This window comes from Telmatherina bonti (assembly GCF_933228915.1).
Source record: "Telmatherina bonti genome assembly, chromosome: 2".
NCBI classification, from domain to species: Eukaryota; Metazoa; Chordata; class Actinopteri; order Atheriniformes; family Telmatherinidae; genus Telmatherina; species Telmatherina bonti.
This window is the reverse complement of record NC_136620.1, coordinates 39,405,116-39,431,293: the sequence shown is the minus strand read 5'-3', so window position 1 is coordinate 39,431,293 and position 26,178 is coordinate 39,405,116. Positions and strand designations below refer to the sequence as shown.

Genomic DNA, 26,178 nt, shown 5'->3' with positions numbered 1-26,178 from the left:
GAAATCTGCTGGAAAACCCATGTAAAGAGAGCGTTTCATGTGAAAGTGCAGACCTGTACACTCAGTGCCTGGACCCTGTCGTCATTGTGGCCGTCTCCCTGCCCCTCCACTGCCTGGTTGAACTTCTCCTTCAGGGCCTTGAGCTCTGCTTTCAGGTCAATCACCTCCGTCACCGCCACCTTGTACTTGCACTCCAGAATTTCAAACCCGTGGATATCAGGATCATGATGGCTGTTGGCTGATAAGGAACCGCCGTCAGGTTTCTCATTCTCTTGTGGGCCGTCCAGCTCTTTGTCGCCGTTGCAGTGTTTCATGGCGTTAACCCTCTCAGTGAGGCGATGGACGCGCTCATTCTGCTCAGTCAGGGCACCCTGTGTGTGCTGCAGCCGGGTCTCTGATTCCTGCAGGTTCATGAGCAGCGCTGCCTTCTCACATTCCACCTGCACCATTAAAACACACACAAAAGAAGTTTTCTGTTCATATTCCACCTTGTTTTATGTGCGTTTATACAACAACAAGTTAAGCCGTGTAATCAGAGGAAGACCAGAAACAAGAAGTCTGATAACAACTGCAGATGTCAGATGTGAAATGCATCAAGTTCAGAACATTAGAAGGCTAATAAAGATAAAGAAACTGACTACATGGCACAGACTAGGAGTGTGCTGAGACTTTTCTGACTGAATAAATAATCTGTAATGATGCAATTCAGAAAGAACTTTCTCCAAAACCTTTTTAGAAAGGGATAATAACTTGTTTCTCATCCCTTCAGAAGAGAGACAAACTGTCCAGATGTCTTTAAAGAATAAAATCTGTTGCAATATGAACCATTTTAATGATCCAAACAGCAGCTGTAGGATGATGCTGCTGGTGTTGACATCTTCTCAACTCAAAAGAGAAAACTGATTAGATAACTGTGTTAACGAAGAAAAGTGCTCTGCTAACACGGCTAGCACTAATTCAGTTATCTCTGTCCCATCAGAGCTCAGTGAAGGGAAAAACAGTACAGTAATAACTTTATTTGATTTCAGCATGAGTCAGGTGGCTGTGAAGGAGGGGCTCCATATGCAGGATGCTGCTCTGGATTCCCACACACAAACACGTCTCTCCTGTCTGACCTTAGGGCTCTGACTGGATTTCAGTGCTATCACCATCTTGTTTGTTTTCTGTTCACCACTAAAGCCGAAAATCTTTTGTTTTTCTCCTGCTTTCAGATCACATCAGCCTTCACGCTGAGGGCTGAAATATAATGTGGGGGAGTGGATCAATGCAAGTGTCTTCTGACCATTTCATCCCACTCTGCAGCACACGTTCATCTACAGCAGCTGATTTAATCACTGAGGCGTTCCCGTGCCGTGCTTGAAAAGGAGCGTTCACTTCACATGAAAAAGGATCTCTGGAGAAGTTATTTGATTCACACAGATCTCGCTACGAGGCGTTTTGTTTGTGACCCACCTGCAGCAGCTGCTGTTTGAGCTTCTGGATCTCTGACAGGTTAAGCTCACTGAACAGGTCCGGCACGAGGCCCTCTCCTTTCCGACTTGCCCGGTAGTCCCCGGTCATCTTAGTCAGCGCTGCATTGGTGTGGATGTGACCGTTGCAACGGTTGCTGTCCTCAATGTTGCCGTTGGCAGCAGGGTTGGTGCCGCTGTTGGTGCCGTTTGTCCCGTTGGGCTCGTCGGGGAACTTCAGGCCCTCGACTCCGGTGACAGTCAGCGTCAGGTGGGCCCCTGCTCCGTAGACGCTGTCAGTCAGGCTGATGTGGTGAGCTAGTTCCTTCCTCAGATTGTTCTTCTGCTCACGCTCACTCTTCAGGGCATCCAGAGCTTCTTCTAACTGACCCTCGGAGATTTCCTTCAGGCGCAACGCGTCTTCCAGCTGGCTGTTCAGCAGGACGGTCTCCTCTTCCAGCACCTTGATTTCATGTTTCAGTCCCTCGTACTCCACCTGAAGGAGGCAGGAAGACACATCACTCAGTTAAAAAAGGGATGTTTTCATTATGAAACCTCCATTCAGGGATAAATATGTAGAAGCTCAGGTATATTAAAGAGTGCATGATGATCAAATTAAAGCCGGTGCTTCTTGGAAGTTACACTCCAGATAAAAGAAGCCACGTTTACAAGTGTGACTAATTTATGTGCGATAACTGTTGGTGTCTCATATTTACAAGCGATGACAAATCTTTACGAGACAGAATTTGCTTGTTTGCATTAAAGTCAGACTTGCATCTAACACTGTAATGATGGGAGTTGTCTCCACACTAACCTGGCTCTGCTTAAGCGTAGACACCAGTTTCTGCAGTGTGATGTTCTCCTCCTCCAGCTCTGTGTAGTCCTGAAGCAACCTGGTTTCTCTGAACTTGTACTCCTTGATCTCCTCCCTCATCCGGCTCCGCTGTAGCTCCAACATGTCATTACTCTGGAGCAGGGGAGGCCACAGACCAGCAGGGGGAGAAATGGGGATTAAAAAAAGAAAACATAGCAGAACAAAGTGCTTTTTCATGTGCTAAATTCACATACAAGACGATATGTGATAGCGTCCTCTTAGCTGATGACCTGATGGGATACACAGCCTCATCATGCTGATCCATGTAAGGCAAACTGACATTGACTTTGCATCCTGACAAAGCAGTTACTCCTGAGGACTATTCAGCACATACCATTGATCTCTGATAATGTGGAGATAAGCGTTTATAAAATTATTTAAATGATTAAGCATCTTCTGTAGTACAGGAGCATCATTAACATGCTTTGCAGAGATGCAATATGCATATGCTTGACCAGATAAATAGTCAATAGGAGAAAAGTTCTGAAAGGTCAGAAGTCTGCGAGTTACTTCGCAGAACTGAAACTGTGTGAAAACTTCAACAAAATCATCGGAACAAATTATTAAAAAAGCTAATTTTGCTTATAGTTTTGCTCCAATTGTATTAAAATACTTACTTTTGTTTCTTTTATGAAGGTTTGATAGAAATTTCATGTAAACATTTGCATAATTCCATATGACAAGCATGAAGGGAGTGATGCTCCTCCTTCTAACGCACACATATGGTTGACGTGGAACAGCTACCGAGCAGAGGGCTTGTTTGAAGAAGAGAGAAGAAAATAATAAAACATTTAGAATGTATGTGCGCATGTGTGTTCTGTTCTTGCTGCAGAGCCGCCTGCAGCTTTCTGTGCATGCCGTATGGCAGAAATGCTGACCCAGAGACAGCGCTGGGAGTGGGCTGGAACACAAACACACTCACTGGGAGGGAGAAACTTATAAAGCTGAGACACGTATTAAACCCTGGGTAGGCTGGAACTGAGGATCATTAAAACATCCCAAGTTGTTCGATGGCTGGCAGCATCTGCTAGGATCTGGAAGTTAACGGTGCAAACTGCGGCGTCCGTGAAGACACTGCAGGACAAATAACAGCAAACCGACAGACTAACTGGTCTCCTCAGCTCCGAAAGGCAAAAACTTTTCAGAATATTTCTAAAACAAGCTTCAATGTTTTTACTTTTAAAAAGTAAAACTCCAAACGAGCTCGCTGCAAACTGCGGTAAAATACCACAACCTTCTTTTGGCGTCTCTAGTTTCTTCATTCTAGTTTCTAGTTTCTTCAACACAAAGACAACTTGACTGCAGAGTTCACGATTTGCACCGCATTAGAGGCGAATCGGGGTCTGCAGAAGAGCTTCCTGTCTGGGGGGGGTTACAGCAGCTGGGGTCAGGGACAGTGCAGAACATAACAATAGCACTGAGCCTGGCACACGGCAGAGCTGGATGACCGAACCTCTGACCTGACAGTGGGACAAATATGTGATAAGATGACACACAACCTGTTTTCCTCTCCATCCTCATCAGTGTTAATGTCCTGAAGGGAATATTCAGCACTCGATGCTTAGAAGTCTGTCGTGTTTTTCTTGTTGTTTGTATCGTGTCATGTCATCTTGTGAGAGTTGAAGGTTGTTTTCACCAGATAAACTCCTCCATTTGTTCCTGAATTCTGTTTATTTGTGTGTTTTTGACCAGACGTGAGCCGTGCCACATGAAGCCTTCTGCAACACCTGCTGATCAGGATAAAAGTTACTTCTCCTCCTAATGAGCATCGCAGGTAAAAGGATCTCCAAGTGAAGCAGAAGTTCCTGCATAAACATGTGATGAAAGAGCCAAACAGGCTCCAGAAGGTGACAGTTGTGCATCAGCTTGTTGACATTCGGCTAATTAGCTTTTTAATTATGATGCTCCAACATGGAGGAGTTATAATTATAGATCTGTGGTGAACCCACCAGTCTGCATGCTTCTATCAGATTGAACCAGTGTATTTATTCATACACACTCTCTGATCAGTTTAGTGAATGAGTGTGTGTGGTAGTTTTGTGATGGGAGGACCCGGCTTGCTCTGTCTCTGCACATGTGCCGAGCTCAGGGCATTTCACTTATTCCACAGCTTAGCACCGGATTTGCCCCCCACAATGGGGTCGTGGCCGCCGTGTCTGACCCCAGCTCGAACTCCCGCGCTGCCGATACAGGCGTGCACGTCTGTAAATACATGCACACATGCACATAGCTGCTTGTTTTGATTTTGTTTGTTTGTGTGAGGTTTGACCTCTCTCTTAGTCCCAGTGACCTCTTAGCCTTCACTAGATGCAGATGTATGGAAGTTTTATATGTCGTACAGTTTTTACAGTTTTTATATCTCACAGCAACACTAAACATAATCAGCTCAACGTCATGAACATGTACAGGTTTCAGTAAAATAGCTGCATATAATCAGGCTGCTGCACTGTTCTGATAAACCAGTCGTCAGGTGTGCCGTGGGACGTTATCAAATGTTACCTAATTGGTCTAAAAAAGAGCTGTGTGTTCATCCAAACAGAGTCAGGATTGCACACATCATAAAAGGCCTTTTCTGGTGGAAATTATGCACACAGTGTAGTTTTAATCTGTTACTCCTTTATTAAGCTTCTTTTATGTAGTACAAAATATATATTCTGCATAGTTTAGAGTAGTTCAGAAAGCGTGCTTAAGTAGGTTCATGCATAAAACTAAATGGTCTGTTCAAGGCCTCTTTCAGCTTTGACTGTTGTTATCTTTAAGCTAGCAGTTGTTTTGACCAGTGCTGCCAGGTAAAGGTTATTTGTGACTGCCTAAAGATGTCTGTAACACCCTGAGCGGGGGCAGAGCTCTCCTGATCTCTCGCTCGCAACAACTGTGCATTGTCAATAAATTGAACAGAAAACAGTTGATTTCTAGATTTATTTCTCATCAGATAAATTCCACGACACCTTTTCTTTGTGTTTATTTGATTCTTATTCAAGACATTTTGACAAGAATTACTTCATGTTGCTAAAACAGGCTACAGAGTTTTATTTTTCAACATTTTCGCTTCGTGGTGCGACCTGGAATCTTTTCAATGAAAATAATAAACCTGAAAAACACTGTTCTGATAAAGCATCCTCCATCATCTCACCTCTCGTAGCTCCTGCACAAGCGCACCGAGCCTCTCGTTCTCTGCTTGAGCATTGGATGCCACGGAACGGCTTAGCGTCACCTCCGTCTGCAGCTCCAACAGGCGGCCCATGTAGTAGGCCTCCTTGGAGGCTGACTCCTGCAGCAGCGTCTCCTCATTGGTCTCCCCGTCCTCTGCTACCTTGCGCTGGTTGCTGTAGGCTTGGCCAAATGCCTGGGGAGGTGAAACAAAGTTTCCCCAAAATGAAAACAAAGTGAGACTGATCCAAATCCTGTCATTTAGCATCAACACGCTAATCCACATGTAGGATTTGCAGCTACCGCCACCAACATCCAACCAATAGGATGCTCCTGCTATACTCTCGACCAGTGACGGCACAAACTGCTCACTTGCAGGGGTTGTCCTTTGCCTCGCCGTTTGCCTACATGGGGTGATGTTTCACTGATCAATAGACACACTGTTCCCATTTTCCTGACACAGGTTTTCACAGCACTTCCAGCTGACTTGTCATGATGAAGGTGCTGGAGCCTGATTGAGGAAATCAAAGCAGGCATCAACAGAATAAAACAAGCCAATCAAAGTGGAGCTAGCCATCAAGCCGGTGTGGTATCCAAAGCTCCGACTCCTGGGGAGGGATTCGGGGAATGCAGGCAGGAGTTTTGTGGGAGGAAACGGCACACTCCATGACATCCACACTGCAGCTGCTTTTGTGGTTCAATAGATACTATGAACATCCTTCAGTTTCTCGGCACATCAGCAGGAAAGAAGAAGACGGGGCCTGAAGAGGCTTCAGTGGAAGACGATGGATCAATACAGCATTGTCTGGAAATGATCTTACAATAACCACGTGACTAAACAGCAGGGTACGCAGAAGTCCTTCAGATGCGCTGTCTTCTTGTTTATAATCATTTATAAGGTAAACATATTCATTATTTTCCAGGAGACATGAGTCTGGTAAGCAGATGTCTTTGCCTCCCACCATATAAGTCATCAAAACTTATTCTGATCCACGAGCTGACAGGTTAAAGATGCAGATCAGGAATTATTCACAGTATTTTCACAGATCTGAGTGTGGAAAAGTACAAATAAGAAGTTTAGTATGAAAAGGAAGGAGATGAACTGATTTTCTATTAACTTTACTGACCCCTGCTTCTGTGACGTTTGACCTGCAGGGTCATAACGTCCACAGTTACCAGTTACTGAAATAAACTAAAACATTCTGTCCATACAAACTCACACATCATCTGCATGCAGGAAATCAGGAAAACAGCAGGAATAATTCATGTTGATGCCCCTGAAGGACATTCAGACTCAAAATTTCTGGGTATGCCTTTCAGATGAATAATAACAGCAGCACATGCATAACTAGAAGCAATAATTAAACCTGTAACTTGTTTGTAAATACAGAGAATATTAAAGCATAAAAACAGTCCTGAAGGGCTTGCTTTGTAATGACTAAAAACATTCATGCAAAAAAAACCCCAAAAATATATAATTATCTTTCATTTCCCAACTCAATCTCCTTTTTCTACTCTTTTATTTCTCCCTCCCTTATCCGGCCTCCCCGGTGCCCCATCTAGCTCTCCAGGGAGACGCCGTGTGATTGTAGTGAATGATGAAGAGGAAAGGCTTCTGGAACAAAACAGCTGATTAATTCTGGGTGCGGTGTGGCTGAATGAGCCCACATTCACGTCTGAGACGAGGAGCTGCTGATGTTCAGGCAAACCTTGCCGAGACGGACAATGAAAAGTAGGTGAAAGTAAGGTAAAATACGGAGGATTCAGAGTCTGATCAGGTTTCTTTTCAGCGAGCTTTCATCACTGCGAGGCTGTCAGGAAACCGATAAAGGCATATTATGTCTGAAGTTGATGTGATGCTTCAGAACAACAGAGGCCAATATGTACTCTCCAGATTTACGTCTAGGAAGTCAGAGAAAATAAAACAGGAGTGAGGTAAATAAAAGAAAAATGACTAAATTTTTTGTTCCACTGGAGCGTATTGATCAGACAGACGGAGCCGGAGTTGCAGTGAATCAGCAGCTACTCATCTACACAGAAGCAGAGTTTCGGATGCGTAATGAGAGGCAGATGGTTTTATAACAACCACACTCCTCCACTTCCTGCACTCCATCTGTGTACTGAAAACACAATGAATGAAGCTGAATGGTGCAGAGTGTACACATAAAGGAGCGCGGTGGGATCTGGCTCTCTTGTTGCACCATGTAGCTTCTACAGACTAAAAATAACAGTGTGTGCACTTTTCAGTCTGAAAGCATGATCAGCATTGACGATGCTGAATGTTGCATAATTATAGCTTGTAGCTGCAGGGTCCATGTGTACTGTACTCTATGTGTCCTGTTGCCAGCACTCACAATTACATTTTAATACAATTTCCTCAGAATGACATTAATATGTACTCTCTCATCAGATGGATCTGAAAACTGTACCAGGCTTCACGCTCTGCATGCTCTGCCCAACGGGTTGAAGTCTAGACAATAGAGTCCCCCTTCTATAGATATTCATGCCTGGGGCAGTAGCAGGAGGTGCAACCCTACCACTGCACCAAATCCTTCTCTGTCTGTTGCAGGCCATAATGAGGAGTCAGGGGAGGGCTTCTTGGGGAACGTGAGTGTGTGTGTATACATACAGCAGGAGTGTGTTTTCCTACCCTGAAGGGAGAGCAATGACTTATTGCTGAAACAACAATAATCTCCACATAACTCCCATCATTTGAAGGGTAACTGAAGCCACAACACAAAACGCACAAACAAGGTTATTTATGGAAAGTAATGTAAAGCTAACAAGGCATATCAATCTAGCTTGATTAAATTTTTATGGCCATAGAGCGAAATATACACGCAGAAGTACAAAGAGCAGAAGCAACTATGATCCAAATGGTTTATTTATGTCCTTATGAGTTCAACTTCTGATTAATGTGAATTTTAATCAGATGTTCTCTTACATAAAGGATTATGCTTAATTGTTAATCAAAGTTTAGTTAACGGTTGGATAAGGTGAGAAAGGTGTGTCCCTGTCATGTGACAGGACAGTGATTGTTCAGGTTGTGAAAAGAATGAAATATGGGCCAAAGTGCAGCTTTGCTCTAATCTCTGCCTCAGTACAGATATGATCGGTTGTGATGCTGCAGAAATCAGGGTATTAGTCGACTTAGAAGAAGCTAAATTCTTATGAATAACACACACACACACGCACACACACACACACACACACACACGCACACACACACACACACACACACACACACACACACACACACACACACACACACACACACACACACACACACGCACATGGTGGTGTCCCGTCCAGATGGTCAATCCAGTCAACCACGTCAGGGATTTCAGTACCACGGAGAGAGACAAGAAGAGCCGCTGCAGAGAAGCCACACAGCTGTCAGCATGTGTGTGTGTGTGTGTGTGTGTGTGTGTGTGTGTGCAACCTAACACCATGAGGCAGATGCTGTCGACTGATCAAAGAGCTTCTTTTCAATTTGTGCACATGTAACTCAGACCCATGATGCACCGGTTTTTACACAATCTTCTGCTCATTCACCTTGTTTGAAGTAAAATACACAAGATTTTACTCAAAACACTTCCTGCACGAGATGTTTACAATATGAACACGACAAATGGAAAATGCACAAGTCAGAAAATGATGTGATGCCTCAACATTTCCAGCACAAACACACGTCAGTCTGCGGTGAGCATCTAAAGCAGAAAGAAGTTATTTTCCTGATTCACGCGTCGCTTCTCGCAGCGTTTCCAGCCGTTCAGAGCTGAGCTTCTTCTTCTTTAATCAGTAAATTCTGTGGCTGATCTGGAAACCAGCTACTTAGATCAGTGGTCTGCAACTTGAGCCACATGCCGCTCTAAAGTAAAATAGTTAAACTCTGCACAGACTGATACACTTGCATTCAATGACAACTTTATTTGTGCAGAGAAATTTGCAAACATAAAAAATGTAGCATCTTGTATAAAACCAATACACATCCTTTACCTAATAGTACTAAGCTGGAAATATGTGACAAAATGCAACTTTACACGCAGCAGGAGTTGAGTTTGGGGACTTTAGAGTATGCACTGCTCACATCGCCACAGAGCATCTAATCTGGCAACGTAAGAGACGGTGAGGCACAGGAAGCTTCACAAATTCACAAAAGAACAAATCTTTCAGGAATCTGTACTTGGACTTGAGGAATAAATGTGAAAAGTTCAGAAAATGAGAGAAAAGTTTGTTTCTGTAAAGATTGTCAACAACAAGGTCATAAAAAAGACAAGAAACACCTCGATTCAGCAGCAGACTCAACGTGCTGAGTGATGTAGACAACACTGAACCGATGGCGCCGTTGAGTTGATACGAACTCTGACGAGGGTTTAACGTTTTCTTTAGTTGTGACACATGAAGGAATAAGATGTAAGTTACTTTGCACGATGCTAAGAAAGAAACTATAAATGTCTGGAATCAAGCAGTGGCTGATCTCAACAGTCTAATAATATGAGGCTACTTTTAAGGATGATTGAGGAAGTTAAGAATTTGAGTCGTGTTTCATTAGTATGCAGATCTAACACTTTATTATGTGTCCTGGACCTGTGTATGTATGTTTATTTTATTTTTGTTTATGGTGTTTTTGTCTATATGTGTTTTTGTTGTATGTGTATAATATAAAATAAATAAAAAAAGATGTAAGTTACTTTGAAAGGTGAAGTTGGCTCTAAGAATTGTTAATTTACTGGGACAGGTGGTAAAAACGGCCCTTTTGCTTGTAAATGTTGCAGACCTGCTGTGTTAGACGTTTAACTGAAGCCTTTTAGATTTCCCCTTTAATCGCTGCTGCTCTGCAAAATGCAACTTTATAGATGTGTTTTAAAATAATAAATCACTTATTCAGGACTGCATGTCAGTGAAGACGTCATGCTGGAGAAAATAAAAATAGATTCTTATCTGTTTGCAGAAGTAAAATGTAAACGGTCATAATGGGAAACTGAGTGTAAACATCAGTGGTTTGTTTGTTTGTCGTGCCTGTGACGGACTGGTGAGCCTTCCAGGTAAATGCATTCTTTATGTGACATGATCAGATTATGTTGTTATAATCATGCGGGATAACGCAGCAGAAGTGAAAGCAAAGTAACAGGAAGGTGTAGCACAGTTTCTAATAGGACTTCCAGAGTGTTTCATGTCCCAAGCATCTTTTGGTTTAACTCATACTGTAGTAAAACCTTTCGTTACCTCTTCTGGACTTCACTGCATCCAGGAAACCATTTCCAGCGTTTTCATTACTTGTAGGTTTCTGGGAAACATTGTCCTGCCTTATTTTGCCCTTTAACAAGGACGCTGAAATGTCCCCATGTGCTTCTCAGCCACAGGGAAAAGTGCCAAGTCAAGAGTCTGTCATCTATAAAAACACAAGCATGCTGCTCAGTAATCACAGAGCAGCATGAGTGGAGGTCAGAAGTGTGAAAAAAATCACAATTAATTCAGAATATTAAAAGCAATTTAAACATAAAACTACTTAAAATCTGATTAAAAAGAAAGAAGAGACGTTGCTCCAGTGCTGTGGGCCACTGGAGGTCCTCTACTGGATCAGTCAGACTGGTTTTATGTTTGCTGAACTGCACAGTATAAATCCTTTACTTTAATTTCCCAGGCTGGATAAAAAGCTCCTCTGCATTAGCAACTAAACACGGAGCCCCCATGAACGGTTTACAGATGATAAGTGACCTCCTTTCACTTCCTTCTTACTGAAATGCTATTTAGTGCTTGGAAGTCTATTATTCCTCTGATGACAATATGCTATTATGCTCACACTTGTGCAAAAAAAAAGTATAATACAGGCTGAAAAATGCATTAATGGGCTTCATGGTGGGAAATCCATGCCATTTACAAGAAGTCCACAATAGTGTAACATCTGCCACTTCCCACCAACACAATGTGGACAATGCATGCTGTGTGGAGCCGGGAGGTCTGCCAGCGGACAGGCTGTGCTCGCTTAAAAAGATGTGCTCAAGTGATTCAATTTGGCACAAGTCTGCCTCATAAGAGAGATGTTTGGATTTTCTCCCAGAATACCAATCACTCCTGTATGCCCAGTTTAAATCTGACTGGATGCTTCATTGTTAAAAGCTGCATAAGAGATCGGTTCTCCAAATCCCAAGAGTCACTATTCTGTCTCCCCAAATCCATTTCCCCCTCTTCTCTTTATTCTCATCTGGTAATTAAAGCTCATCATACTGACGAGAATCAAATTAAATCGGAGAATATTAACTGTTAATAGAGATGCCATGATTTCATGGCAGGAATTCACACCATAGAGGAGAAAACTGTCCGCTAGGAGACCATACGATGAAAGGACTGCACAGACTGCACCAGTGGAAAGTGTGTCATTCTCTTTGCCTGGTAATGTGCCTTCCAGCTGATCATATGCTAGTCAAACACACACACACACACACACACACACACACACACACACACACACACACACACACACACACACACACACACACACACACACACACAAACCTTTGAGCAACTTCTGCACAGAAGTACATGCTGGAAAATACACATGGCCACAAGCAGGCTTGTGCATGCTCTTTACTGGCATGCTCTCCTGACTCCTGCCATTCACTGGGAGAGAGGAGGAAAAGAGCCATGGGGCTGGAGGAAGAGAAGGTCTCACTGCAGCGTGCCGTCCGAGTGTATTAATGCACTGAGATAGATGGAGAGAAGGGAGCGAGGAAGGAAAGAAAAACTCTGACTCAAATCTGCATATTTAGGACAAATCTTTCCTCATAAGAGGGTAAAAAGTTATCCTCACACGTGGAATAGCTTCACACTGTAAGGAAAACCGATTTTTACGTTTCATTGGTTGATTATCCTGGATTTCTAACGTTTTAAACAGAAGTGTAGCTTTGTAAATAAAATGTCCAGAAATGATACAAAAGGATTTAATGTCAACGTTGAAAATAACTTTTTCTTTAGGATCTATGAGTACAAAGATCTGACGTGTGCACGTGGAGATTTTAGTGAAGTCGCAGTAACAGACTCAGTCATCAGCAGACTTTATTATAAACCTAATAGTTTTGGTTTGGTTTGGAAAGTTTATTTTGATATATGTCCAATAAAATAAATAAAAAAAAAAACTAAAAAAAAAAAGTAACTTAAAAAAAACAGCAAAACAAGATGTGAAAAGGAGTGGGCAGAAGTAAAAAAAAACTTACTAAACCCTATCTTTTGCCATCAGTCTTTACTGCGTATTCATATACACATACATACAGGAGTTAAATAATATTTCTAAAATTTTAACTGTTATTTACATCTGTTTGATAATACAAATTTTAATTTATTTATTTATAAACCTTTATTTTAACTCGTTAGTCACTGAGGTTTCCCTCATTTACAGGGCCGACGAGTTTACAGCAACACGGTTGTAAACCTAGAATAAATTAATAAAAAAAGTACTAAAATAAAATCAGATTACTTGACATAAATGAAAAGAAATTTTTTAGTGGTAAATTATGAATAATTTATTTTTGTTTTCCTTCTGGGCTTTGTAAATTTAAAAAACGCTCTGGTGACAGCTTCAAATCCTTTTCATGGCTTTTTTTCTGGCACAATGGATCAAGTTGTCCTCTTACTTCATCTTTACATTATTAATGTTAACAAATTGTTTAACCCCTTTTTATATTTAGCTTATTTTTATATATAAGGTACCAAACTATGATATTTCTCTATGTAAATAATCAAAGCAGATGTTTGGTGGAGCAGATACAGGATTATTTCAGCATGAAAGTATGAATTTGATCTAAATTCTTTTTTTTTTAATGCAATGTGCTGTCCGAGTGTATTATCCATACATAAGTGTGTATTATAAATACACTTATGGAATGTATGATAAAGTCTACATGTCTCTGCAGAAATTTTGGTGCGGTCATGCTGGTCCCAGCAGTAAATCCAGGCTGTATTACCTGAAGGCTCTGTTGCTGAAACACAGATTTGGGTTTGGAGAGTCTCCGTTGCAGCCTGCAGGTGCCCCTGCAGGGTCACCGAGGAGCCTCAGCTGATGCAACTCTTTGAAATCTGTGTTTACAAACAATAACAATCATTTCTGACAAAGCAGAACAGATACCTGAAGCTAAACTCCAAACTGGAAAGTTAGAAATAAAAAGCTGGACCAGTCAGAAATGCCGGCTGCTGAAATCCCACCAGACTGAATGGCCAGTTTAGTCTTTTTTTTCTGATAATTTTTTATTTCAAGTGGAAATTGTCATGATTTGGGTTTTTCGGTGCTTTGTTTTTGGGCTTCCTGTTTTATTTTGTAGTTTTTCCTGTTTAGTTCCCTCGGTTCTTGTTTAGCTTCATTGATTTCCTGTTATTGAGTTCACCTGGGTTCATTTAGTTAATTTGTTTCACCTGTGTCTCGTTTTGTTCTGTGTATTTATACTCCTCAGTTTCATTCCTTGTTTGCTGGATCATTTTGTTGTAGTTAGTCCCTTGAGTGTCCTTTGTTATAACAAATCCACTAGAATCGACATCCCTGTTCCCCTCATCTCTGCGTTTGGGTCCACTCCTTCATCATCTTCACTGCCCGTTCCTGAGAGAATGATCCAGCCAACCGAGGACCCAGCAGAGATGGTTACTCTGTTTGAGTTTTTTCGTCGGGAGGCGGCCAAACACCTCCCGACCAACGAGCCTCACTGGACCGCTTCCAAGAGAAGCCGGCCCAGACAGCACCGACGACTGGTTGGCCCGGTGGAGAGCCCTGGCCAGTCCCCTTTTCTGGGAACTAGACTGGCGCTCCACCCATCCGGACCACTACCACCGCCAGCGCCCAGGTCCACGTCTCCGGCGCTGCAGGCTCCCACGCCAGCGCCCAGGTCCACGTCTCCGGCGCTGCAGGCTCCCACGCCAGCGCCCAGGTCCACGTCTCCGGCGCTGCAGGCTCCCACGCCAGCGCCCAGGTCCACGTCTCCGGCGCTGCAGGCTCCCACGCCAGCGCCCAGAGCTCGTCCACATTCCTTGCTCCATGTTCCCGAGGGGGTCCCAGGACAGGACGCTCCTCCCTTGCTCCATGTTCCCGAGGGGGTCCCAGGACGGGACGCTCCTCCCTTGCTCCATGTTCCCGAGGGGGTCCCAGGACGGGACGCTCCTCCCTTGCTCCATGTTCCCGAGGGGGTCCCAGGACGGGACGCTCCTCCCTTGCTCCATGTTCCCGAGGGGGTCCCAGGACGGGACGCTCCTCCCTTGCTCCATGTTCCCGAGGGGGTCCCAGGACGGGACGCTCCTCCCTTGCTCCATGTTCCCGAGGGGGTCCCAGGACGGGACGCTCCTCCTCTGTCCCCAGTTCCCGAGGGGGTCCCAGGACGGGACGCTCCTCCTCTGTCCCCAGTTCCCGAGGGGGTCCCAGGACGGGACGCTCCTCCTCTGTCCCCAGTTCCCGAGGGGGTCCCAGGACGGGACGCTCCTCCTCTGTCCCCAGTTCCCGAGGGGGTCCCAGGACGGGACGCTCCTCCTCTGTCCCCAGTTCCCGAGGGGGTCCCAGGACGGGACGCTCCTCCCTTGCTCCATGTTCCCGAGGGGGTCCCAGGACGGGACGCTCCTCCCTTGCTCCATGTTCCCGAGGGGGTCCCAGGACGGGACGCTCCTCCCTTGCTCCAAGTTCCCGAGGGGGTCCCAGGACGGGACGCTCCTCCCTTGCTCCAAGTTCCCGAGGGGGTCCCAGGACGGGACGCTCCTCCCTTGCTCCAAGTTCCCGAGGGGGTCCCAGGACGGGACGCTCCTCCCTTGCTCCAAGTTCCCGAGGGGGTCCCAGGACGGGACGCTCCTCCCTTGCTCCATGTTCCCGAGGGGGTCCCAGGACGGGACGCTCCTCCCTTGCTCCATGTTCCCGAGGGGGTCCCAGGACGGGACGCTCCTCCCTTGCTCCAAGTTCCCGAGGGGGTCCCAGGACGGGACGCTCCTCCCTTGCTCCAAGTTCCCGAGGGGGTCCCAGGACGGGACGCTCCTCCCTTGCTCCAAGTTCCCGAGGGGGTCCCAGGACGGGACGCTCCTCCCTTGCTCCAAGTTCCCGAGGGGGTCCCAGGACGGGACGCTCCTCCCTTGCTCCAAGTTCCCGAGGGGGTCCCAGGACGGGACGCTCCTCCCTTGCTCCAAGTTCCCGAGGGGGTCCCAGGACGGGACGCTCCTCCCTTGCTCCATGTTCCCGAGGGGGTCCCAGGACGGGACGCTCCTCCACCGGCCCCAGCGCCAGCCCCGGTGTCCGAGGAGGGGGTCGCTCCTTCTCCCCCGTCTCCAGTGTCCAACGTGAGGGATCCAGAGCCGAGGCTGCCCCCGTCGTCCGGGCCTCCCGGCCGTCCTCCAGCGCCGAGGCTGCCCCCGTCGTCCGGGCCTCCCGGCCGTCCTCCAGCGCCGAGGCTGCCCCCGTCGTCCGGGCCTCCCGGCCGTCCTCCAGCGCCGAGGCTGCCCCCGTCGTCCGGGCCTCCCGGCCGTCCTCCAGCGCCGAGGCTGCCCCCGTCGTCCGGGCCTCCCGGCCGTCCTCCAGCGCCGAGGCTGCCCCCGTCGTCCGGGCCTCCCGGCCGTCCTCCAGCGCCGAGGCTGCCCCCGTCGTCCGGGCCTCCCGGCCGTCCTCCAGCGCCGAGGCTGCCCCCGTCGTCCGGGCCTCCCGGCCGTCCTCCAGCGCCGAGGCTGCCCCCGTCGTCCGGGCCTCCCGGCCATCCTCCAGAGCCGAGGCTGCCCCCAGACTGTTTCCTGAGCTGGGCCGTTTGGATTCTTCCCCCGGCCCTGTGCCCCTGCACTTTGTTTTTTTTCCCTTGGTCCCTCCTCCGGGCCCCCTCCTCCCACCCGTGTCTGGACTCTGATCTTTTTGGGCCGTCCGGTGGCCGGCCCTTGAGGGGGGGGGTACTGTCATGCTTTGTTTTTGGGCTTCCTGTTTTATTTTGTAGTTTTTCCTGTTTAGTTCCCTCGGTTCTTGTTTAGCTTCATTGATTTCCTGTTATTGAGTTCACCTGGGTTCATTTAGTTAATTTGTTTCACCTGTGTCTCGTTTTGTTCTGTGTATTTATAGTCCTCAGTTTCATTCCTTGTTTGCTGGATCATTTTGTTGTAGTTAGTCCCTTGAGTGTCCTTTGTTATAATAAATCCACTAGAATAGACATCCCTGTTCCCCTCATCTCTGCGTTTGGGTCCACTCCTTCATCATCTTCACTGCCCGTTCCTGAGAGAAATTAAATCAAAACTTTATTCATAAAGCAGTTCTCATGCATAACAGGAGCACAAAGTCAAGAAAAATACAACTTTTGCATCTTAAAAACACAAGCAGTCACACACCCAAGTTCATCAAAACAAATCAAACCACACACACACATACACACACACACACACACACACACACAACCATACTCACTCACACACTAACTAAACAGCCTCCACACCACTCTAAAACAAACTATCTAAACTAACTAAATATATAAGACTATAAACGGACATTTGTTTGTGAACAGATGAACCTGAGGCAGGTTTCTTTTATTCAGGTAACTTTTACTCCAGGTTTCTGTCTTGATGCTGCTTCTTACTGAGGTAAATCACCATGGTAACTTAGGTCAACCTTCTCTGCAGCAGGCTATGTTCTAGATAAGAGCTCAGTGAGTACCTCTTGACCGATCAGGTTTCTTGGAAAATGGCTGCGCAGTCGTAAAACATGCGAGGACGATGAGACCGAAGAGTTTTTAGGGACAGATGCGTCTTTGTGATGTCGCTGAGCACTTTGATTTGGTCTTGTTCTTGACATGTTTCCAAGTCAGTTTGTCTCCACCAGAGGTTCAGCTGAGGTTAATGAAGTTAATGACAATACTTACTTATGGCAGAACCGTAGATCCAAGAATTTATGCTCCCATCACAGCGAGGAATTAATATTCCAGCATCAAACATGCACAAACAGGACGTAAAGCAAAGAAAGGAGCTGAAACGTCTGACTGATCACTAGACAGAATCATTGGTTTATATTGTCCCATAAATAAATATCCTATAATCACATAAATTAATAAACGCATTAAGTCAGCTATTTCATTTCCAGTTGTTCTTTCTGCAAAAGTAGAAACTCTTAAGAGTTTTTTGTGTTTTTATATGTGGAGTGACGCTGTGGAACAATCTAAACATAAAGCAGTTTAAGATGAAGTATGGACATGACTATTAAAAGATACAGGGAATCTTATTCTCTTTTCTTTTATTACTTAGTCTTTATAAATTTTTAACTTTTATTTACTTCCTTTTCATTTTGCTTTTGTTTGTTTTCTCCTCAGTTATTTACATACTGTAATAATAATAATTATATTTAATCTAAAGCTGAATGTTGAATCATCTGAATGAAATTCTGAGTCATATATCAGGAGCACAGGCAGAATATTTCTGGATCTGAAGGCGCTTGTGTTCATTTGTGCCACTGAGTAACTTTGTGACTGTTAAGTGAAAAGTAGGAGCCAGACAAGTGAAAGTTAATAAACGCAGTGATTCACCGGGACTTAGAGGAGCATGAACACTGCATAAGCACACAAAATAGGCCAAAGGCAAAGATGTCAATGATGATAATCCCCTCACTGTAATTCGACAGTATAAATAGCCTCTTTTAGAGCTTCCTGCTGCCTTTAAGGACCAACGTTGCCCCTTTCTGCTCTGGAGCCTTTCTGCACACATGTATATGTACTGACATTTAGTTTGCACCTTATTTAGACCATATTTTGTGATGTTTAGAGGTCTGTAAGTGGTGTTTCCTGCCACAAAATCATCCTAAATATGAGATTTCCTCAGTATGGTCACTTAAAACAATTAGAAAACTAAAGTGGGGAGTAGCATCAGCGTATTCTGTCTCCATCGCTTCCTTTCGTTCTGTCCTCCTTCGGCCCTCCAAGTTTCTTTCTTTGGCCGATGATATCAAAGAAAAGCTACACTAAAGAAAAATGGAGACAGGACATGAAATTCAGCAAATTTCCTTAAAATAATGAGGATTGTGTTGAGAAATGAGAAGACAGAGGTTGTCTGAAAGCTCACAGACTGACTCTGTTCGTGCCAGAGGACACACCCAGACAAGAGATTCAGCTGATAACACTGTCCCCTCTCGCTGCAGCGGGTCTCTCCTGATAAAGAGGACTCAGCCAAGCCAGAAAAAACACTGATCACAATGGAGGAGGGTATCCGGCACACAGTGACCCTCTTGGTATCGGCACATGGGGCCTCTGGGTGACTCTGAGCTTTTGTGCAGCTACAGAAGAGACGTGAAGCCTGCAGTCCTGCAGGAGTCTCTGTGAAAGACTGTTGAAATGCAGATAATACAGTTACACCAGCGGGACAGTACAGATCCTCATCATGCATGTTTCTGCTGGTTTATCTTTGCATGCTTAGTTTTGTTCCTGACTCCACATATTACCTCATCTGATGATACAAAAATATCAGGTGATCTGCACATACAAAGTCCTTTTGCTTCACTCTGATAAGATTAACTACACAGGTTAATAAGGGGAGGATTTAATACCCGCCTAACTCTACACATCTCCTCAGAGGGTAGAAGAGACAAAGACGGATCGCTGACCCCATTCTGTGTCATACAACTGTCACAAGTGCATGTGAGGGTAATGCATGTGCTCATGCCAACGTGTGTGTGTGTGTGTGTGTGTGAATGGTTGTAAGGGAAAAGACTGGCATGATCCTGCTCATTCCCAGCAGTAATGGCCTCTGGTCATGCAGATAGGAGACCTGTCCTTGCCTGGCAAGCAGAAACGATAAGCAGTAAGTAAGACTGAGCGGTGGTTGAAACAAATGGCCTCGTTCGGACAAAAACCAGGCAGAATAAGTCAGGTTTGCAAAGCTTTCACTCCTGATCTGAGCGATGGAAACCTGTGCACACTAAGCTGAAACATCAGATGGCACAGCTGAAAATCACAAGGAAGATCTTCCAGTTGTGAATACAAAAGTTTTCCCAGTGGAAAGACAGACTGGTTTTTTGCTACGCTTTCAGAGATTGCAGCACACACAGCTGAACTAGATGACTAATCAATACAGCAGCCCGCAGGCTGGGAGTCCTGCTCCGACTATATTTCACTGCAGCAAAAGGTAGCTTTCTAAAATAAGGGATTCTGTGCAGGGTTGGGCAGGCATGAGGTGGATTCTTTCCTCTCTTTCATGTGATGATCATAAGATTTGAACAAAGAAGGTCAATCTGAAACAAATGTTGTTACCTTGTGCTCTGCTGATGCCTTCTTTAGCACAATAAACAGCCGTACCTACTGCCTCTTGAAACAACAAAGAGATCATTTATGTGTTGGAGTCTCTCAGCCCCACCACTCTGTCCTGCTGCCCCTCCCTTTATGGTCTCAACAACAACATGCACACTCAAGCCTCCCACCTCTCTTGTTACACAAACAAGCACACACTCTGTCAAGAAAAATAAGAACATGCAGGAAAAATATCCTGATGTGTGACTCCAATTAAAAGAGGAATGACCTTTCCTTCAGATTCTGAAAACACACACACACACACACACACACACACACACACACACACACACACACACACACACACACACACACACACACACACACACCAGAGCTCCACATGAAGGACCAGAAACAAAACACAAGGGTAAACAGATGTTTAGCTGCATCCCTGAGCCTGTTGCTGGGGTCAGAGTTCACCATCTCTGAAGCTCACGGTTTGTTTCACCCATCAGGCCTTAAAACTCTGTTGCCATAGCAACAAAGACAATCTATCCATTTTATTGTGATTAAACTTGATTTTTCTTGATGGCCGTGGTTGTTTTCTTTACCAGGTACAAAATACTGAAACATTTTTTACGAAAGCCACGAAGGTGCCGATCCAGCAACCATTTGGTCTCAGACGCCACGTAGCACCAGGATATATAATACACAACACACATTGGGGAGCCGCTTCGCTCTGACGTGATACACTTCAACATGCAGAGCAGAAATGGATGCGTAATTACCACTTCACTCCGGGGGGGGGGGGGGTGGGGAGGATGGGGAGGGGCAGGGTGAGCTGGTGGCTAAGAGCTGAAAAGAATGGAAGGACGACTCTCAGGAAGCATTGATTCAGCCTCTCTGTCTGTGTTTCCTGCTCTTCTTCGAACCCTTGCGACCACAAAAGAAAAGCACGAAGGAAAGGAAGGAGAGAAAATCCTGCAATGCAGGCGGATTTACAGCCACACACCACAGATACTGGAACCTTTAGAGCAGCAGTTCTCTACCAACAGCACTCCTTGTAAATATATTTTCAGCCAAGTACCCCCTAACCACTGCTAAGTATGTCTGGTTAAAGGTGGAGTATGTAAGATTTTTTTAAACATTTAAAAAAAAAATTAACTAAAGAATAACTACAATCATAATTAGAAAGTTTTTTTTAAACATGTAGGTTCCAGTCTGTCCATATTTGATGTGTTATTAAATTACAAGGTTAATTAATGACAAAGACCCTTCTTAAATGTTTTCCTACCAGTAAAAAAAAAAGTGCTTTTTGTCATTTGTCATTAATTAAACTTGTAATTTAATAACGCATCAAATATGAACAGACTTGAACTTACATGTTCAAAAAACTTTCTAATTATGATTGTAGTTATTTTATTAGTTAATTTATTTTGAAAATATTGAAAATCTTACATACTCCACCTTTAAGAAACAACATGAAATACAGTTTGTGTTTTGTTAATTAAACTTTAACCGTGCTAAACAATGGCAGTGGTTTTATGCTTCAACCAGGACTCCATTGTTTGCGTTGTCGAGGCGACGGTGACTGACGGATACGGTTTGGCTCGTAACGGTTGAGATTTAACTCATGTTGGAATGTGGGATTTTGGGAGGAATGAAAATTCAGTCTATGAATTTACACTTACATTTATTGAAATATACTAAATACCTGTATAATATTATATTGAAGGATGTTTAAAGAAAACACAAGAAGATATGTCTTGAAAAAATTTCTCGTACCCCCTGGAATGCCTAAAAGTACCTCCATTTAAGAAACAGTGATTTAGAGCACTTCAGACATGCTAATAAGTGTTTTCATTTAACTAATTCTTTTCTAAAATGCTTTTCAAAGACTGACTTTTGAAAAAAGTGTCGGATGTGCACAGCAGGGGGACAAACTCTGGCTAATTCTGCTGCTCCGGAGGTCTTTCTGCAGCGTGTTTCCATGAACAGTAAACACATCTCAAAGTGTGACTTTTATGATCTGAGATCCTCAGGTGGTTCAGCACGGATCTTTTAGGTTGTGTGACTTCGTTCCTCTTAACGGTGCTGCAGCTTGGTATTCAGATTACAATGAACCAAATCCCACAAATGATGGACAGATGAAGCCAATCCAGTCACATTCCGACATGATGCACTGCAGTCGCTCACAAACATCTTAGTATCAGTTGTCTCAATTAACTCTCAATCCATCATTCATCCATCTATACATCCATCCTTCCATCCATTCATCCATCTAACAATCCATCCATCCATCCCTCCTTCCATCCATCCTTCCATCCATCCATCCATCCATCATTCCACCTATCCATCCATTCATCCATCATCCATCCATCATTCATCCATCTATACATCCATCCATCCATTCATCCTTCCATCCATCCATTCATCCTTCCATCCATCCATACATCCTTCCATCCATTCATCCATCCTTCCGCCTATCCATCCATCCACCCATCCATCCTTCCCTTGATCCATCCATCCATCCACCCATCCTTCCACCCATCCATCCATCCATCCATCATGGTTCACCCAGGAAGGGTGAAACTGGAATAATAATAAGAACAACACCTCTTTTGGACCATTGATAAAAACAAAATGGTGCATTATTGCATAACCTGTTGACATCATGCATCCAAAACGAGAATTCATGATGACCCACCGAATCACGACTCATTTTTTAAAATTTTATCTTTGCATGTGATGGATTTGATGCAGATTTCAGATGGCACTTTTACAGCCTAAAGCACTGACAGAAGCACCGACTTGCAAACTGTCCCTTCCCGACGTTTCAGACGTCAGTCTTTGTCCAGGCTTCAAATCTAGGAGATATACAGGATGAATTATGACACAGATGACAAACCTTTTTCCTACATGCCCACACAGAGGATGAAGAGATAAGCTGCTTTCATTAGAAGGCTCATGCAATTAATTAGCTAATTTTAGCTGAACAAAATAAGTCATAGAACACACTAACTCAATGATTTACCAGCCGACTCATCCACAATGTCAATTCACTGATCAGCCATACGCACAACACTCAGACGACTGAGCTTATCCTGCTCTGCAGAGACAGCATCCTCTGTCTGCTACCGTCCTATCTAATATTTGCCCGGAGACAGCACTAACAAGCCAGAACCGTGGGGCTGTGGTGTTTCCGTCACTGCTCAGGCAGCTTTCCAGACACGTACAGCTTGAATGTGAGAGGAACTGGGCCATGAGGCAGAGAAAGTTGGGGAGGGGGAGACTGTACCGGTGAGAAGAGGACACTTTAAAACAAGAAGGCAACATAACAACCCTCTTGGCTTCCTATTCTAGCTTTGGCCCCACAGGCAACAAACAGAGACATGGAAGCTATTTGAGCAGCAAATACATGCAAAGGAGAGACATTGTCAGGATGATTTTATCATTTAACAGCACCAGCATGTTTTTTTCTTCATTTGCTGGTTTTTCCTGGAGGATCTTGGTCTGTTTAAGTTTCCTTTTAGTCCATTTTAAAATGGGGTAAAAACAACAGTCTGACTTTATGAAGCTGTGCCAAATTAAATCTGTATCCATGTTGAGACTGTATGTTTGTGTTGAAGCTTTTAGCACAAGCAGGCTTCTCATTGGCTGATCTCCACCGGAGCGAGTAGGACACGTGTGTGACCAGAGAGCATATGCAAACAGATGCAACAAAAGTGGCAACAATTCACATGGATACCCATCTGCAAAATATAAAATAACCTTTAGGAGATGATGCTTTCAAACAAAAGAAGAAGTTCTTTCTTCATATGACTGCTTAACAGATGTGACAGATTCCATTTCTGCAGATCCCAGAAGCAATTCCAGTTTTCATCTGCAGCTTCCTTTCATCAGACACCTCTCCAGAGTGCAGAGCAAGCAGACCTGATGTTATCGTAGTGGCAGGTTTCCACTCTGGCATTCGCTTTCATATTCATATTCGTGTGTGACACAGACCCACAAACACGTGTGTTCTCTGGGAGGTGGAGACACACAAAGGGTGGAGATGTAAACAGATGAGAGACCAGAACAAAGAGGTCTCCTGCTTATAGATCTAAGTGATGAAATCAAACAAACATGGTTATGAAGAGATGCTGAATGATGTAGATTTACTCTCATTTAAAGGCTGCTTCAGCAAACATTGTTTCGTCCTTCTTCTGTCTCCTTATGATCCTTCAGTTCTGTATATTTTCTACCATCATCCACCACACCACTCAATAATTCAACAGAGTGACAGATCAGCCAGGCAGTGTTGGCTGTGTGGCTCCGTCGCTTCGGCTACACTTGCTGCTGAAGATTACTCTGATTGAGTTTGATGAAAGCAAGGCCTAACCTGAACAATTAAAAGGGCACATACATAAATAAATAATTAGGCATGCATGATGTAACATGCTAAGTGCTGGCTAACACACCGCGTGGGCTGGCCAAGTGATGCTATCATGATTTTTTAATTAGATGAGCCAGTTGTGGAAGAATGAACTCCCACCGGTGGATTCAGCCGTACATTTTAACAGGATTACTGCCTGTTGTGTATCTAATGTTTTAGAATAGCATTGTTGGAGAAAAAGGTATTTTTAATGATCATGTGGTCTATTCTATGTAAGCTACAAGTGAATCAGGGTCAATACAGGTCTCAGATGAAGGATTAAACAAGCTTAGGGGCAGTGAAGAGACCTAATGAGGACAATTACTGGTACATGTGAGGCATATGACATCAAAATGGAACAATTATCTCTAAATCAATCAATTTAATTAGCAAAGTTATAAAAATGTCATATGTTCTGAAGCATTTTCTGAGAGTGCATCTTCGTTTTAACTTGGACCAAATGGACTCAACGTGATTCTAGATGACACCAGAATGAAAATCCTGCCAAGTTCAAGCTCACATGTTTCACACACACACACACACACACACACATGCACAAACAGCCTTCCACGCCTCGTTCTCGCCACCTTTTAGCTCAAGCATCTTCATAACCTTGAGCTGCACCGCCCTGTCAGCATCAGCATCTTGTTACCGTACAGATCCATGTGTGCATTAATGAGTAAAGTATTCCAGCATTCATTATTCAGGCTGACTCTTCTCTGCTGCATACAGAGAATTTAAGGCATTTCACTACAAACAGCATCTACTTCTTAAAGTTCTGGGATTGAAGTCTAAACTTGCTGTTTAGGTGACTGGATGATAGATCCACATTAAACATCATGAAGACTCAGGAATGCATAAAGACTGGCAGCTCTCTGGACTTCCCCATCCAGGGAAGGGTTCAAACAATGAGATGCACAAGTGGAGTGAAGTCCTGGGACTGAGGTGCAGACACAGTGCTGCCTCCCAGATTCACAAACATCCTGTTTAATCAGGACATCATTTCCCAGCTGAGCTGCATTTAAGGTTTTTCTGGGGGCAGACCCTCCAAGCTCATTCCCACAGATCTCTCTTTACTTGCTCTGCCAGGCCTACAGGTTTTACAGAGCACCCTAACAAACAGGACAGGCTGGGCCGACGCAGCTGATAACGCACCTGCCCGCACTGCGCTTCCCTCCCCGCACCGGAGTCCCGGCCTCTCACCTCCTGCAGCTGCTCCAGCTCCTTCCTGAGGGTCTCCTGGTCGGTCTCCAGCTCCGCATACTTCTGCTTCAGCGCCTGGTTCTCCTCCAGGACGGCCAGACCGCACTCCGCAGCCCTGATCTTCTCCCGGTTGGCCTCGGCCAGCTCCTGCGTGAGCCGCTCCACCTCGGCCCGGTACTGATCCACCGATTCCCCGCATCCCCCGCCGGCGGCCATCGCCCCTCTTTCTCAGTGCCTCTTTTTATGCCCCCCCCCCTGTTGGTCTGCGGACCCTCTGAGTTCTCCGGTTCGGACAGAGGCAGAGCCGGAGAGGCGGGCGGAGACAGAGAGATGCTGAGTATCCGCCCCCCTCATCTGACAGTCGGAGGAAGGAAAACATCCAGAAGAAATCACAGCATTGTTGTTTTAATAAAGCCACGCCCCCAAAGTAAATGTAAATATCAACATTTTTAATGTTTTAATGCAGGTCAAAGTTTGAATCACAGCAAAAAACAGAGCTTCATTTCTGCTTAATCATGGCTACAAGAGCGCCACCTTCTGGTCATTTAACACATCTATCTATCTATCGAGAGTGAATATATTGAACCTTGGGTGACATTCTGTGTAACATCCAAGTGTTTCTGAATCTCTTTAACTTGGAAGTATATAAATTCTTAAAAAATTCAATCATATTGAACTTTAGAAGTCAATGGTCAAATCTAATGAGTAAAATGAGCAAAAAACTTGGCGTTTTAGTGATATATGATGTATATTTGCAGCCATCAAGTAAATATTCCAGACATTTTCCCAGCAAATTGTCCTAAACAGAAGAAATGAAAACCAATAGTGTTGCAGAGCTCCTTTATTATGATAAAATGATCATTTTACAAGTGTGTTCAAGGATTGTTGTCT

General features: G+C 44.6%; 1 protein-coding gene across 3 annotated transcripts in view; it reads right to left on the bottom strand.

The window, feature by feature from the left end:
• bicd1a (bicaudal D homolog 1a) overlaps nucleotides 1-25,503 on the bottom strand; it is a gene marked incomplete at both ends in the record, with an annotated part of 31,178 nt that extends 5,675 nt beyond the window's left edge. For 2 of the 3 annotated variants that reach the window (XM_079253870.1, XM_079253872.1), the window contains 5 exons: nucleotides 54-440; nucleotides 1,453-1,944; nucleotides 2,263-2,415; nucleotides 5,456-5,668; nucleotides 25,288-25,503. In XM_079253870.1, the coding sequence (XP_079109996.1) occupies nucleotides 54-440; nucleotides 1,453-1,944; nucleotides 2,263-2,415; nucleotides 5,456-5,668; nucleotides 25,288-25,503 (1,461 nt within the window). The remainder of the gene's footprint in view (nucleotides 1-53; nucleotides 441-1,452; nucleotides 1,945-2,262; nucleotides 2,416-5,455; nucleotides 5,669-25,287) is intronic. The other variant, XM_079253871.1, reaches the window with a different exon arrangement.
• Nucleotides 25,504-26,178: the final 675 nt, after the last annotated feature.